Source organism: Acanthochromis polyacanthus, chromosome 12 (genome assembly GCF_021347895.1).
Source record: "Acanthochromis polyacanthus isolate Apoly-LR-REF ecotype Palm Island chromosome 12, KAUST_Apoly_ChrSc, whole genome shotgun sequence".
NCBI lineage: Eukaryota > Metazoa > Chordata > Actinopteri > Pomacentridae > Acanthochromis > Acanthochromis polyacanthus.
The window spans coordinates 31,257,246-31,274,202 of NC_067124.1; the positions used below are offsets into that span (position 1 = coordinate 31,257,246).

General features: G+C 40.2%; 2 protein-coding genes across 3 annotated transcripts; both read right to left on the bottom strand.

Moving 5' to 3' along the window:
- Nucleotides 1-1,757: 1,757 nt before the first annotated feature.
- On the bottom strand, nucleotides 1,758-7,099 carry clec3ba (C-type lectin domain family 3, member Ba). Its single transcript, XM_022193400.2, has 3 exons — nucleotides 4,844-7,099; nucleotides 4,644-4,742; nucleotides 1,758-3,139 (listed from the first exon to the last, which is right to left on the bottom strand). The coding sequence occupies exons 1-3, from the start codon at nucleotides 4,938-4,940 to the stop codon at nucleotides 2,739-2,741; spliced, it is 597 nt and encodes a 198-aa protein (XP_022049092.1). The 5' UTR covers nucleotides 4,941-7,099; the 3' UTR covers nucleotides 1,758-2,738.
- A 104-nt stretch (nucleotides 7,100-7,203) lies between these two features.
- Nucleotides 7,204-16,869, bottom strand: fez2a (fasciculation and elongation protein zeta 2a). Of its 2 annotated transcripts, XM_022193409.2 has the most exons (9): nucleotides 16,535-16,869; nucleotides 12,199-12,301; nucleotides 11,883-11,999; nucleotides 11,586-11,718; nucleotides 11,236-11,501; nucleotides 10,966-11,046; nucleotides 10,684-10,759; nucleotides 10,551-10,616; nucleotides 7,204-8,157 (listed from the first exon to the last, which is right to left on the bottom strand). In XM_022193409.2, the coding sequence occupies exons 1-9, from the start codon at nucleotides 16,867-16,869 to the stop codon at nucleotides 8,141-8,143; spliced, it is 1,194 nt and encodes a 397-aa protein (XP_022049101.2). In that variant the 3' UTR covers nucleotides 7,204-8,140. The 2 variants fall into 2 exon arrangements, with proteins under 2 accessions (XP_022049101.2, XP_022049102.2); XM_022193410.2 differs by lacking the exon at nucleotides 10,966-11,046.
- Nucleotides 16,870-16,957: the final 88 nt, after the last annotated feature.

The window sequence follows — 16,957 nt, forward strand, 5'->3', positions numbered from 1 at the left end:
TTATGCTAACAGGGTGGTTGTTGGACACACATTCAATGCATAATAATTATTTAAAATACACTGCTCAAAAAAATTAAAGGAACATTTTTTAATCTAAGTATTGCATCAAATCAGTGAAACATGTGGGATACTTACCTGGTCAAGTAAGTAACTGAGGGGCTTTTTAGTCAGTTTCAGCTGCTTTGGTGTTCATAAAATTAATACAGGTGCTCCATATCAAGATGCTGATTAGACACCATGATTAGTGCACAGGTGTGCCTTAGATTGCCCACAATAAAAGGACACTCTGAAATGTGCAGTTTTGTTTTATTGGGGGTCCTTCCATAATTGGACGACATTTTTGGCTTCAAAATGTTTGAAAAATAAACCTTCTCTTTTACAGTTTTCTGCTCCACATTCATCAATAATAGGTCGTTAATCCAAAGGAGAACAGAGTTTACGAATGAATGAGCGTCTTGGCTGTCTCCTCCATAGGACCTGTCAGTTATTCCAGACCAGACTGTCAGTCATGTAGCCCTGCCCCCTGGCTCCAAAAAACTTTAACGCTCTATATAAAAGTCATCCATCCATCCATCCATCCATTCTCTGTACACCGATTTGTCCTCACTAGGGTCGTGGGGGGTGCTGGAGCCTATTCCAGCTGACTCGGGCGAAGACAGGGGACACCCTGGACAGGTCGCCAGTCTGTCACAGGGCCACATATACAGACAAACAACCACACTCACATTCACACCTACGGGCAATTTAGAGTAATCAATTAACCTCAGCATATTTTTGTTATATAAAATTCAGTATTGATTTATTTTAAGATCGGCGACCTGATCTCTCGTTTTGACCATAACAGCTAATGAAAACAAAATCCTGAGTCGATCAAATTTTAGTTTTTCTCGTGATGAACTGGGGTCTATGGAGGTAGAGCTTTTTGGAGCCAGCCATGGCAGACTGTGTAATATTGCAAGTTTTTGACACTTCCGGGTAGGCTTCATTATAGAGCCAGCTACGTCCATCTTTATTATACAGTCTATGAGTCAAACCAAATGAAACATGGTTTTCCTGAGACTTTTCTAAATCCATGTTGCCTCCTGCAGTTCAGAAAATAAACAGCAGAGGGAGACAAAGTCCTGAGCTGCAAAAAGCCCATTAAAAGTGTCCTCTGGTTCACTGTAACTGTCTGAATGTAACTGAAGCCACTTTGATTTAGGGCTGTGAGTTACGTCCAGTAATGCTTTCCAGTTTGACTGACTCACAGTGATTGTTTGAATGACGGAGGAGAGGACCAGCTCTCTAAAATCATCGAATTTCCATGGAGATGTCCAAACATGTTGATGTGATGTAAGCTTCATTCGGGAAACTAAGGTATTATAAGAGCCAACGCAGAGACTGGATTTATCTGATGATGAAATTGTGTATGTGGGTGGAGGCACAGTGTCTCCCACACAGATGTTTTCAGAACAGAAAGCCTTTGGAGATGTTTTTTGGTGATTTAATTTCATTGCGTTTCCTCTCTACACTTCATAAAATATAAATTCTTGGAATATGGAACAATTGTCATGCTCGCATACACAGCCCCGGGGTTTCAATCTATTGTTGTGTTGCTCATTTAATTAACTGTACAAGAACTTTGACCCACTCTATTCTGTAATCTTGTTTTTTAAAGGAAAACTTTGACCATTTTTTTCCTACTGTGAGGGGCGAAATATTCTCATATATCAGCAGATTTTTGTTGATTTGAGCAAGAAGAGGGTCCCATGAGGAGATAGAGGAGATACATGTTTATTATAATCACCATATAATGAAACGTAAGCAGCATAACTTGACATTTAAAAAGGCGCACATGATAATTGTTCTTCAGGCAAAAACAAAACAAAGACAAGCCATCTAGCTCGGCGAATATCTAAGATGCTGCAACTTCTACTGAATATGATGGAGAATACAGGTTTATTGATTTACAGTAAGTGATTTTTTATGCCACCAATAGTTTTGCTTTGGCTGGAAATGATGTAAACAAGTGACAGAAGACAATAAGACACTGTGTTAGTGATGTTAAAGATGAACTGAAATTACTTCTTTTCATAGAAATAACCTTTTCCAATTATTCACATCCTAAATTATTCATATATTCCATATATTCCCTTGGATATGACTTTATCTTTAATGTGGTAAACAAGTTCACTAAGCTCTTTAGTTTTAGTCATGACTTCCAATTCACTATTAAGTGACTAGAGACTTACTAAACCAGCTGTTCTCAATTTCTAGTGTGTTAAAACAATCTAGAACTCAGTAAATATTATCATGAACATGTTTAATGGTGTAAAACAGATGGAATGTTCAGTAAAAATGTGAAAACAACATAGAAATAGATAAAAATTCATCATTAACATCTGTAAAACTGTGTTTTTGTCACCTTTTTTGTCATTTTTAGTCAGAAGAAATCTATTGCTTGAATTATAAATCAAAACTTTGAATGCATATGAATAATTCTGGGCCTTAACTCCACAAACAATATCAAGTTCCAGTGAGTTTAGCTTATAAAATGACATACTGTATCCCTAACCACTGTGTGAAATCTCTTTGCTCTGGACTGACACCTGGACAACCTGGTCAAGAAAGTGAGAGCTGAGGAAAGATGCAGCACATTATTTTTCAATGTATTCCATGAATGTACCTGATAGCATCTTCATTCTTTTTGCAGCAAGCAGCGCTTAATGTTCATAATGCTGTCAGAGATTTATAAGCTCTCAGACGATGTTGAACTCACAAACAGAGGCCTTCTCAGCCCTGCAGTTCTCATCGAACCACTTCCCGTTGGCCGTGGTGGACAAGATGGCACAGTTCTGGCTGCGCCCCCCATCCGGCTGCAGGGTGATCTCCGTCTCCCAGTTCTTGAAGCGAACGTTGGAGCCCGACTGGTCCACCCACTGGCCATCGGTCACCATGTCGTTGATGCCCAGCCAGATGTGCTCATCTGGGCCGATGCTCTGGCGGACGTAGCTGTAGAGCTGGTCGTTCTCGTCCCCCGTCAGAGGGGTGCTCAGGCTGCCTCCTTTGGCGATGCAGTCGTCACTGGCTGCGTGGAAGTTCTTCTTCGCCGGATCAGCCAGGAAACACTTGCGGAGGATTTTTGTGCCTTTCAGACAAACTGCAGGGAAAAGTTAGAAGAAAGAGGCGCAGATGACCTTTGGTGTCACTGGAGCACAAAATACGACATGTAGCCTGCTATCTGTTACACACAGATAAGCCCAGAATTATGGTACAAATGCAAAATTTGTTTTAGAATTATTAGGATTTTATTTGACCAAAAGGTTTCTTCTAACTGGAAATAACATCAACAAATGACAGATATGGTATAACATTGTATCAGAGATGTTAATGATGGGTTTTCTTTAATTTTATATTAAAAATGCCTTGTCCAAAGTTACTCATGCACCTTGAAATTGTTACAGATTTTGCAGAAAATGCAGCTTCTACACCACTCCAAATGGTCCTGTAATTGTTACCATGTTTGAGAGCATTTAATCACACTATAAAAAGAGAAAAGCTGGTGCAGTAGTTTTCTAGTTACCAGTCAACTGGATGTCATGGCTCAAACCCAAGAGCTGCCATTAGGGTCTAAAGTCATATCGAGGTGTTTTCAAGTGTCAGTGGTCACAGTGAAGAGCATCATCAGAACGTACAAGGAGTTCCAAACTTTGAAAAATCTCAAAGGTTAAAGTAGGAGGCTGTAAGTGACCTCTGCACTGGCAAAAATGGTACCACAACAATTGGTACTAAGACCATCTTGATTAATCTGAGCAACTCTGGTTCCAACATCTCAAAGCAGACACTGAACAAGGCTGGTCTCCATGGATACAGACCAAAGTGGACTCCTCTTCCACAAGACAGACGCATAAAACCTCAGTTGGACATCTATGGTTATCAACTTTGTGGTTGAATGAGATTAAAGTAGAGTTGTTTGGAAACAGGGATGTGGCTTTTGCTTGGCAAACGTAAAGAGAAGCATGAAACTCCAAGTCAAACATGGTGGTGGGAATGTAATGCCTTTGGGGAGTTGTTCAGTCCATGGTTTGGCTAACCTTGTCAAAAGCAACAGAATCATGAGAAAGGAGAAGCACATTAAGATTCTGGAGGAAAACATACAGAAAAACTTGGGCAGCACTAGAGCTGAAAATGATCTGAAACTTACAGCCAGTTGGGTCAAGAAAATGTTAACAGAAAACAATCAGGAGATGTTGCAGAAGCCCAAAAAGGACCCATCCAGAATCTGTGGAGAAACTGAAGATCAGAGTGATGGAGAGGATCCTTCAACCCTGAAGATCATCACAAAGAGGAACAAAACCCAGTGGAGAGAAGCAGAAAGACTCTTAGGAATTATAAGAACTGGTTGACTGATGTGGAGGCAAATAAAAGCTTTACCACCAACTACTGAGAGAAAATACTGGACATAATATTTTGAATTAAACAGTAGATATAATGTCACTTGTTTATATCATTTCCAGCCATAATTGAACATTTTGCTCAAATATAAAGTCACTATGAATCAAAATTTAAGGCTCAACTGTATACATGTGGGAGCCACATATCCCTCTCAATTAAAAAATCTAATTCTTTAAGATTTCTGAAACATTTTGATGCTGGTACAATACCTGTCTGTAAAGCCTGTTGCTCTTTCAACAAGTTCAGCTCCTGAAAAATGTCATTAATCTGTTTCTTCAGCTCTTCAATTGCAGCGTTAGTGGCAGAGTCTGTTCAAAAGACCAGAAATCAAAGCTGAAACATAGCAGAGTTGTTATTCAAAGAGCAAGTGAGGACGTTGTTTTCATTTCCAGTTAATATCAGGCCCTACCTTTCTTGCCGTTTCTTTTCTTGGAGGACGTCTGCTGCTGCGAACAATGTGCCAACAGCAGGAGGCAAAACATCAAGCAAACCCCTCTGACGTCCATCGTATCTGAAGAAACACTTAAATTCCACCGCAGAGAAACTGTTTTGCTGCAGCTCCACCAAAAGGCTCCTCGCAGCTCCGAGCCAGACACAGACTGTTGTGTTTTACAAGCTCGGCGTGAAGGCAAACAGTTGAATGAGGAAATCTTATCTGAGAGAGAACAAATGTTTCACAGATGTTTGTGTTGCTTTTAAAGAGATGGAAGGAGAGCTGGGTTTAACAGCGTTCAGACAAGCATGACTCTGGTTCCACATGTTTATCGGTAACAGTACATTACAGGAAGGGTAGTGTTAGGTTATTTAAACAGAAATATTGACATTTTTAAGAAGATTTTTGGCCAAATCCTTGCATCGTTTAACATTGTTTTAGATGTATTTTAGAGTAGTTTTGTGTGTCTTTACCTGTGGATTTAGTCTCTTGTATACCTGTCAAAGGGCTTCCTCTGAGGGTCCAACATGCCAGAGGTTGGATGTTTCAAGGTTTTTCTCCTAAAGCTTACATCTGGATCTCCTCAGCGAGCTGGACGACGTGCAGCTGACACGTGGCAAAGACTTATATAATCAACAAATGGTCTTCTGAAATTAATTTTTGTTTATTGTTTCAGATTTTAGAGAGGTTCTGAGACCTCGGCCAGGAATGAAAACTATCCAAGGCTCTAAATAATCAGGACGCATCCCACATTTCACTCTCTGAATACACACGACTCACAGCCAAGCAACACATTAAAGTGACGCAATTCAAAATTCAAACTTATGAACAAATGCACTCAAGAGAGACCAACAGCTTGATCACACAGGGCATATTGTATTTTTGGTAGACTTCATATAAAACCTTTACAGTCTAAAATTATCCATACTAGAAAATATTCCAAAAGTTTGATTTTTAGTGAGATTGTCTGCTTTCAGATTTCGATATCAGAACTGCTCAGATTCATCAGGATGGTCTTGGTGGTGATATTTGGATTGTTGCAGTTCAGGGGTCACTTCAGGCTTCCTACCTTTGAGGTTTTTTTTTTTTTTTTTAATGTTTTGTGGCCTTTTGTTGGCTTTATTAGGTTAGTCAAGAGGCAGACAGGAAGGTAGGGTGAAGAATGGGGGAAGACCTGCAGCAAATGGCCGTTAGCCGGAATCAAACCCAGGCCACCGTGTCTGAGACTACAGCCCCTGTTTATGGGTCTTCTGCTCAACCAGGTGAGCTACCTGTGCGTCCCCTTTGAGTTTTTTTTTACAGTGTGGAACTTCTTGTTCTTTTTTATTCTGCTTTGCACTGTTGTCACATGCACTTAGAAACTCTTAGATATGACTTCATAGTCTTTTCTTGTCTTCTGAGCAGCCACAACACGAAACTCTTTCAAAGTGATATGGACCTTAAGAACAGCTCTCCAAGCTTTTTGGTCTTAGTCATGACTTGCAATTGACTAGTAACTGACTCGAGAACTATTGTGTCAGACAGACAGACAGCAACAACTGTGGCAATTTCAGGGGATATGAATAATTTCGGACATGGCAATATCTGTAAAAATCTAGAAAGAAAAACAGAATTATGTATAATTTATTATTAACATCTATAACACCATGTCTTATAATTTCTTGTCACTTGTCATTTCCAGCCAGAAAATACCCATGTTTCAATAAAATTATGATTGTTATATCTCTATTTTTAACTGTATTTTACTGTAACATGTGAATTACCCCAGAAAGGAATCAATGACAATAATAATCTTACAACAAAAATCCACTCTACCGCATGCATATGAATAATCTCAGCCTTAATTATATGCACATTACTGTAGTTCTTGCTCTGTGATTAAATCCAATTCAGAAACTAATGGCAGCATAAATTACTATTTTTATCTTTACTATAAGTGTGTATGCTTTCCTGTTTTTTATCATTAATTTTAAAGAGTTTAGGAAAGGTTTTGTTGCTAATAAGGACCTATTTTGAATGGGTGCTTCTTGTTACTGGGTATCGTAATGAACATTGTAGGATCTCTTTGGACGTTGCGCTGGACGATTTTGGAATTTAGGAGTGAAAGAATATGGTATTCTTATTTAAAACCACATCTTATCAGGTTTTAAAGGCATCATATCTGCAGGAATGTCTAATTTTTTAGGAATTATTGGGGTAAATGTTGAGAATGGTGCCATCTTCAAGCATGATGTAACTTTTTAACGTCCCGTCTTGCATGTGATTAAGATTTCGGGTACAAGATATGGACCGAGCATGTTTTTGTTCACGTCAGAAATGAAATGAAGAAGATAAACTGAGGCAAAGAGGACAAGGTCTTTATCAATATATCTGAAATACAATATTTACAAAATAAATACAGAGTGAGGCGTGTTCTTGACGTCGTCCAGTCGCATGACATTCATTGAAAATAAGTCTTTTATAATGTACAAAAGTTCAGGCAAAGGCAAAGGCAGCTTGTATAAAGTCCTACGTAGAGAGTAACAATGCCCATCGTGGTGTTCGCTGCCCTGGAGGCACGTCGAGGCTCTGATTCAGAGCTCCAGTCACAAAGTACAGACAGTGTGTGGGTCACAATTCAAATGCATAGTTAGTTATTAGTTCATAGAAGCCCAGAGTGCATCGCGTCAGACATCAACTCATTATCCTCCATTAAATAATATCGATGGTGTGTTCAGTGCACCGCTGAGATGAAAGCTGATGGACGGTCTGCAGCTACAAGGAAGCTGTGGATTGTATGTTGTTCATGCACACTGGTTTAAGGTAACTAACTGATGTAGTTGCTATTATTGCTGCTGTAATACTTTCTTTAATCTTAAAGTACTCTTCTGTTTATGATTTACATGATTTGATTCGTCAAAATCTCTCATTACAATGCTTTAATACTGCAACTTCTGTGCATTCGCTGCTTTGCTGAGCTCATAAATGCAAAGCCCTTCGCACTTCAGCTCTGCTCTGTAACCGCCTCAGTACATTTTCACAGCATGAGAAAATTAAAAATGCACACAAAAAAGGTCAAAATTCACAGGAATCGACCACACAAGGTTTGCAAATCTCAATTCAAAATAAATACAGCTGAATGGAAATCAAAACACACACAAAAAAGACACACAGAGGTAAAAACATGCAGGAATAAATTAAGTGTGCTTCATGTTTGCGGAAAAAATACAATGAGTCCTCTTCTTCTTCTTCTGGTCGCCGTGGTAAACTTTCTGCAGAGTGTCAGGTTCTGGTCTACGTCGGGCAAAGCACTGAAATAACAGCAGAGGATGGTAATGAATACAGGGAGGAAGTCTGATGCATACAAAATACAAGGTAGGAGACAGAAAAGAGGGAAAACAAAAGGAGAAATGCAAATTTAACCAGATGCAGGTTGGGTGAGACAAAGGTTTGCAAATGCAGTGCTATTAAAAAAAAGTCACAAAGAGGTGTTATGTGCAGAGTAAGAGGAGCTCCATGTGTGCAGTGGGGAGTCATTGTGAGTCTAGACACTAAATGTGCTGTGCAGCAGGAGGAGAAGTGAGGACAGCATCGGGGTCAGACTGCACTACACATCACCAGCAGAGAGGGGGCGCTCTCCCTTCACAGTGAGTTACAACAACACAACAGTGCACATCACAAACCTCTGGGTCCGGCGCTCACACCAGAGCTGGCAAAGTGAAATTAGGCAGAGTCGAAGCAGAGGAAGAAACGATCAAAAGGAATGAAAGCAGAAAGTGAAACGTCAAAGAAAGGACACACAGAAGATAAAAGCTATAAATGGTGATCGAGGGGCTGATTTCAACACAGAAGAAGTAAGTTTGAAGTTGATTGATACGTGATGCATTTACTGCTGCATAATTACACACAAACTGACAATACTATAAATAAATTTATCTGCACTTTTATTCACTTACTTAAATCAACTTCTTTTCTATTTGTTGTTGTGATTTGTCTCTTACATGCTTTTATTTTTTTCCATTTCTTGTCCTTCTTTGGTTGTTTTACTCAATCTGTTTTAATTATTCTAGAAATGAGAGTCCATTTTATTCAAGGAATCTTTTCTGATTAAAGTGATTTCATTTTTTATTACGCTACTTACTTTCTTTTTTACATTTTACTCTGAAAAACCTCTGTGTATGATAAGGTACTACATAAATAACGTTGCTTGATTTCTTGCTCAAGAACTTCTGTTCTTGTTGACGTGTTTGTGAAACTTTCATGAAAGTTCTTTGACATTTCAGGTCTCAGAGTCATCTGCTTCATATTTAACAGAACCAAAGCAAATTAAGCTTTTCATAGGATCTTAATTTGTTTGTTTTGAATTCCACAGCTGACTTACAAATGGAAAAGTTGAAGCTTGCTCGGGTACAAAGGACCAATTTGAATTGCTCCACCAGAAACTTTTTATGGCCATTTTTGCGGGAGGAAAAAACAACCATTCCAGGGTATGTGGGTCTGAGCAGCTGTGAAAAACTACCATGCAGGTTCTGAAGCGGATTAGTTTAGCTTGTAGATGACAACATGCACCAGTTTTCTGCCCTGTTGATATCCTTTTCAAATGGCCGTCTTCTCTCTCACATCACCTGCTTCAGCATAAAGTTCACCCTACAGGTGAACATAATAAACCTCCACTGTTCCATTTCTTACATTTTCAAAGAACTGGAGATACTGCGAGTCTACTAGCAACTGTTTGTCGCTGTTTGGTGCACGAGGAGTTCATGTAATTGTCAAAGCTGTCAGATCCAACCTCACAATGGAAACAAAAAGGCTGAAAGGGTCAATTATGTTTCTATAAAAGTTTGCCACCTCCTGCACTGGAAAACTGCCTAATATTAGACTTTCACTCCATCACTATTGTGGCCAAAGTAATTCACATCAATAATATTACTGGGATAACTGTGGAAAATATGAAAAAAATAAACACTATTCAAGTTGAAGTTCGTCAAGTTCATCTTAACTTTCTTTCGTTTGCTTAATGAATTCTTTTTGTAATGATTTGCACTCAAAATATGAGTGTAAGGTAGAGAGACAGTTTATAATCATTTCTGTTCATTATGTTGCCAACCAGATAAGTACTGGTGTCAGATTATTTATGATGGTATCATATGTGTATTATTTACACAATAACAGCATTTTATTAATTAAATATCAAAGTTATTGTCAATATTTGTATATCATGACATCCCTACTTGTAGCCAAGAATAAAATTTTGAGTTTTGTTGTGTCCTTGAATGCATCAAAATGAAATGATTTCAAAGCAGTGCCTGCTCCAAAAATTCAAAAACAAAGCAACAGCAGCAAGATCATTTAATTTTGGCAAACTAGAAAAAATGAAGGCAGTGGAATGTTCACATACAGATTGCTGATATCAAACACTTCTAGGATTGTGTTCTAAACTAAAAATCGATGCTTTCTGAAATGTGGGAAATGCATAACATTGTGATAATATGAGCAAAAGTAACATCAAGCATTAATGATTTACAGTAAAAGGGCTGCAAAGCACTGGTGTGACTTTAACTTTACGTCATCAGCACAGTGACACAGTATCGATCATTATTGATCCTCTGGTTTCTGCGAAACAACGATGACAGAACAGAAACACTGCAACTATGTCACATCATCGACATCCACAGTGCATCAACAGAAAAGAGGAAAAGCTCACCTTTGAGAATGTAGTCTGTTAAGAGACTGGGCACCTTGTCACTGTCGTCCCTCATCGCTTGTAGAACTGGAAAGAAATCAAACAATCAGTGATTCAGTGAAAGAAATGCAACTTTGAAGATGAAGAAACTCACTTTTGGTCAGGATCTGGAGGTCTTCAATGGAAGGAGGGTGTCCTTTTTTCTCATAAGGGATGACTGTAGTCAAATACTGTAAACCAGCGATACAGAAAGGAGGAGATGAATTAAAAAGATGGATGTTAGAGAAAACAAAGTTTGTTTTAATTGAAAGTATGAGATCTAGCTGGAAAATGAACAAAGCTGAGACTGTGGTGCTGATGGGCATAATTCTATTCTAGAGGAGGAATCAGGAAAGAGAAAGCATAGCAATTTAAAAAGAAAGACATGGAAAGTAACCTGTCTTTCACTGCACCCGCTTCCAAAAGTTTGCCGGAAGCTGTTTTGAATGACAGAGGAGAGTCCCTCCATGCTGAAGCGCTGAGGAGGAAGGAAGAAAAGCAAAGAAACTTAAGAAAGAAAAGAGACAGATTTAAAGAAAACACAGTTTGTTGGAAAACAAAACAAGTGCAGCAAACTGCAAAAGATCCTGCATGATGAAGCGAGCATCACTCATTTCAGGAGATCAATAGCAGATAAAAAAGCATGACTCCTTAAAAAAGCACTGACTGATCCCAGTGTTTTCTCCGCGAGGCTCTGCGACGTCCCGGCTCCACCTTTCAGCTTCTTCTTCTTCTTCAGCGACTCTCGATGCTCCTTCTGCCGGTTTTGTACGTCGATGAGCGCCGAGATGAAGCTGTTCTTCACCTCTTTCTCAAAGTCCAGCTCATCCCTGAGCGCCAGCTGCTGCACCAGCTCCTCCGAAAACCTCCTGATGTTCGTCTCCGTCTCCTCCAGATGCTCGTTCAGCTCTGCGACGCTCAGGCTCCTCACCCCTGGACCACCAAAACACAGACAAACAAAACATAAGATACTGATAAGAAGAGAATGCATTCAAGTTCTGCTCAGTGGACACTCACTCTCCTCATAGTCGGGGTTGCAGCTGGAGCGCTGGACGTCCAGAGAGAGCATCGACAGGTCCGACTGCGACGGATTGTGCGCCGCCTCCATGTCCGGAGAGTCCTGCATCATTTCCTCGATCTCCTCGATGACCTGCGCAGAGCATCAGAGAGGCAGCTCTTAAAATAGCTCAGCGGACATCGTCCATTAAATATGCGTGGGAACCACAGATGGACTTCAGCCGTGTTAAGCTGCTGCCCTGCATTTAAGGGCTTTGACACACTGCTCTCGACTAAGCTGGAAGATGATGCTTCTACCTGCTCGGCTGTGAAGAGAGGCTCCTCGGCGAGGCAGGAGACGATGATGGAGTGCATGTCCAGCTGCTCCCTCAGCTCCTCGTCGTCCGACAGCTCCGCCACGACATCTGCCTCCCTCTGTAGCCGGGAACAGGAACAAAGCGGGGGGAGGGAATTTAATCAACGCACTAAACCCTGGCACAATGAATATTTGAGATTTGTGAGATGAACGGAGAAGCGATTTGGCGGAGGGGTGGGAGGGGGGATGGAGGAAAAGTGGGGCAGAGATGGGAGGGGAGGGGAGGTGAGGAGAGGGGAGAGAGGTGGAGGCACTCACGGGTTTCTCCTCCAGGTTGGGGAGGTGGAGGGAACATGTCCGCGACTGTTTCCAGTCCACCGGCATCACGTGGCCGTAGTTGCTGGTTAAAGCGTTCCAGATTCTGTGGGGGAACAACAGAAGATCTTTACAAAACATGTGCTCTGAAAAAGTGACTGTCCAGAAGGTCTACACATCAGGAGCTTCAGTAGAAAACAACTGGACTTCTCTTGTACGTTCTTGAAGGCGTTTTACCTTCATCCAAGAGGCTTCTTCAGTTCTAACTGACTGATGGAGAGTTACAGAATTTATAGTCTCTCCGGCTCACATGGCTAATGGACTGTTAGCAGCCCAGGACTCACTTCTGGGACTTGAACACAAAAAGCTAATCAAGTTTAATCAAATTTGAGAACATTTCAAGTATGAGAGGGTAGGATTCAGCAGCATTTAGAAATAAGATTGGAGATTAGAACTAACCGAAGCAACGTAGAAACACAAAAAGTTCCTTCAGTGGAAGAAGATCTACTTCCTTTGCAGATCTGAAGGGCTGAGCTTTAGCAAACAAAACACAACGATTCAGATTACGATGACTATACACAAATTAAAACACAATCAAGACTAAAATACTCAGTTTCTGCTAATAGACACCATTTATTCTCATCTAGCCAGAGTTATCTCCACAGTATTGAGTCTAGCTAGAGAATGATTCGACTCCACCTCATTATTATTCTACTTTAAGAAAAAAACAAAACTCGAGCGCATTTGTCTTTCCATAAGCCGATAGAATAGAAAAGATCTTTATTGTCATTGTTAAACAACAATGACAGTCAGTTTACCACCTCTGAAATGGCAGCATGCAGCAAAACAGCACTCATCTTGGGTTTGTGCTAAGCCCAGGATGTAGGGATGGTGCCCCTTCACATTAGCAATGAGGGAATACTTTTGGTGGAACATCTGCGTTCTAATTTGCTGAAAGAATTTAAGCATTTCATGAGCTAAACCGTCATTAAAGCTGGCCACTTTCAGCATGAAGGCTAATGAGTTCCATAGTAAAGGGGACTTTTAAAATTAAACAGATAACAGAAGAGGAGGAGAAAGCTGTGTGAAATGCTAAGCAGAAATGTCAAACTCCCATTGAAACCAACTCAAAGAGAGTCCTGATGATGACTCCAAATTTTGACATTTCTAATTTCCAAAATGGATGCATAGTAAGGGTGCAGAGTTGGAAATGTTTTTTCACGGTTGCATCTTCTGAGCTTAAACCTGCTGGCCTTTATATGTAGTGTTTGTATGTTCTTTCTGTGCCCGTGTGAGTTTTCCAGCTTCCTCCAAATGTACAAAGACATGCATGGTAGGTTATTAGATTCTAAATTAGCCGAGTGTCAGCTGGGATACACTCCCAGTGAGCCAACAAAATGGGCACAGATAACATAGGGATGGAAGATAAAATCAGGTATAGTAGCTTCTGCTTCATCTTTTTTCAATGCTTTAAAATCCATATTTCATTTTCCCACTTTCACCATAGGCAGCCACAGGAAAGGTGAGAAAGGCTCAGATATCACACAACAGAACCCCCTGACTGGGATCAAATCAAACCAGATAAGTTCTTCAAATTTGCTGAAAACAAGCCTATATTTGCTGCATGGATGCTGGTAGCGACTGACAAAAAAAACTTTTGGACATCACATCCAAAAATATAACAAGCAGCTTAAACTGTTGTGATGCCAAGGTTAAAAGTATAATCCCCAACGCAGCTTATCAAGTTGAAAATGCCACAGATGATGACGTTTAAAAATATCACTTAAGCCCAAAGCTGCAGCACGATGAGTCCTGATGGATGCTGAAGTCATGGTTAAAGCTAGTAATAACCGTTTTCTTTTTTTAATAATAAAGATGATTGACTGACTCAGAGGCTTTTGTTTTTTGACTCTAGCACCCACTGCTTATCTGGTGGGCTCACTTTCCCAAACATGGATTAGACCTATTCTACAGTAAAAACTTTTGTCAATGCAGTGAAATGTTCTTCTATTCTAGGACTAGGGTCTTTTAATGTTTGAGAAACTTCCTGTTAATGTCTGAAGGGTTAAAATAATACTATACTAGTAAGTAAAGATGTGTGATATTTTACTTAAACAAGAAACTGATGGCTTGTTTTGTCCAACCAGCTGTTAAACCCAAATATAAAAGACCAATCCTCACATTTGGGGATTTAACCAGCAAATATGTATCAATTGCAGCTCTTAATGTCATGATACAAATGACAGGATGATCCAAAATTGCATCAACTCTCGATAATTTCATTATTTTCAAGCTGACAAGTAGAGTATTTCCTTTATCGAACAATTATAAACAAATGGAGACAATACTGAAAATGCAGACCCCAAAGTACAAACTCAATACAACAAAAGTAAAGACACCTGTGATCACTGAAACTAACTGAGTACATGGGTAATTTCCATCAGCTTAACTGCATGAACATGTTATAAAATGACTTGTAAACAGCAGAACTTTCTCAGTTGTTGACCCATGAGCTGAAAAATATGATTGTGAGACAAAGATGGAAAAGGATGCAATAAGATCCATAAGTCAGCAAAACTCAGGTGAAACCCAGCTGCAGCTCTAATCAGTAGATATTGGATGAACCTTGGTACCACTAATCAGGGCTGCAGTGGTTGTGCTTCGTTATTTACATAACCTAGCTTCCTCCATCAATGAAGACAGTATGAAGGACAGTGCATAATGTCAAACTGTGTGAACAGCGTCCAAGAAAGAAAACAAAAAAACCTGTTCAGAACAAAACTGCAAGGTGAAACTTTGCTAAAGAACATGAAAAGAACCCTGATAAATATTGGCAGAACATACCTAATGAAAGGTCAAGACAATTTAACCCCCATGTCTGAATTTCTTTAAAGAAAGGCTCACAGCGGTCTCAGGACAGCCTTGCTCTTTCTGTGAAGGCCAGTAAGATCTGGAACAGTCTTGTACTCTCCATAAGGGAGCATCCCTACTGCCCTGTGTTTCACTGTTTAATCCGCCTATGGACTACAGATGTAAACTAGCATTGTTGCTATAATTCGGCATCTTCAAGTCTATTGCTGTCAAAATAGACGTTCATTTATGTGCACTGTCTCTATCAAATAAAGAGATAAATAAAACAAATTAATAAAATAAATTTGTTGGACTGAGATGGGTTCCAGCATGTTTGGCATGAACCTCACCAGGACCACCACAGTGAATGCACAGTCCTGACCACAGACATAGATCTTTATACGTCTATGGTCCTGACAGTGAAGCACAGAGGCCAGAATGTGATGATATTGGGCTGCATGAGTGCAGAAAGTGTTGCGGAGATGACATTTATAGATGGACCATGAATGTCTGTGAATAAACAGGCTGATAAAATGACGTCTTATCTGCAGAAACTTGACAAAAGAGGAATATTCCAGCATGGCAATCACCCAAAGCACACTGTCAAAATCACACTAGAGCTTCTATAGAAGGACAAAGTGAAACTATTAGTCCAGATTTGAATCAACACAGCTCTTCTATTCTATTTAAAACAGAAGTTAGAGCAACACAAGCCCTCTAGCAACGAGCAGCTGCAAAAAAAACAGTCTTTGAAGAAAGACAGAACATCTCCATGGAAATTTGCACAACTCTGGTGTCCTTCCTGCTGAGGAGGACAGTCATCAAAAATAAAAGGGAACGAATGAATTATAATAAATAAAAACAATTGAATCTCAGTAATGATTTTGTTGTATGGAATTCCCATCCTACTGTTCAACATAGTAATGCAAGTACCATGAGGTAATACTGACATTTAGGTCACATTGCACAGTAAATATCCTCAATTCTATTTGCCTGATGAATAATGAATAATATATCAGACTAATATTTTATCTTTATCGGTTTTAAATATCATATTATAGCCAAATAGGATGTTTTCTGCATTAAATTCTGCAATGTGATGATTTAATGCAATATTAAACCAAAAAAATAACCATTCAAGTGTTCAAAATATCGATTGTAAAGTATAAGTAACACTCACCAGGCAACTCATATCGGCTTCTATATGTTGTTAAAGCCATCTAAGGACAGATACAGATACTGTGCCGATATCAGTTCACCTGTTAATCAGCTACAGGAGTAAGTGGCTGTTTCAGTAGATAATAGTAGATTTATGTCCTGGGTTTTGATAGTTTGACAGACACTGTCACTACATCATTCATACAGAGTAAATATTCGCTGAATTAAAGGTCCTACAGCAGATAACATGCATTTATAGGCTTCGGTTTGCAGAAAAGGACCAGCAGCAGCAGCAGCAGCAGGAGGCTCCACAGGCCAAACAAACACTCACTCGTCTTTCTCCAGCAGCGCGTCCTCCGTTATCTCACTCACTGGAGCGATGCTGTCCGTCTCGACGTCAAAATTTCGGAAGCACACGGACAACTTCTCGTCGAAATCGTTCACCAAGTCCTCCATGGACCTGAAACCGCCGCTGTCCCCCATGGAGAAGCCGCCGTCGTGCAGCTCCGGAAGATCATCATCATCCAGGAGGAGCTGCGGCGGAGCTTCCCCTGCGGCGGCGGCGGAGCGGCCTTTCTGTGCCAGCTGCAGCCGCTCGTCGGAAACCATGTTTACTGCACCCAGGGTCGGCCAGTCCTCGTCGAAATGTGCGATAGGTGCAGCCATAGCCCGGACCAGGCTAGTCGACCCGGTGAAATGACGGCGGATGAGCGGCTGTGCGACTGGAAGGCCTCCGCATCCTCTCTGTGTGTCT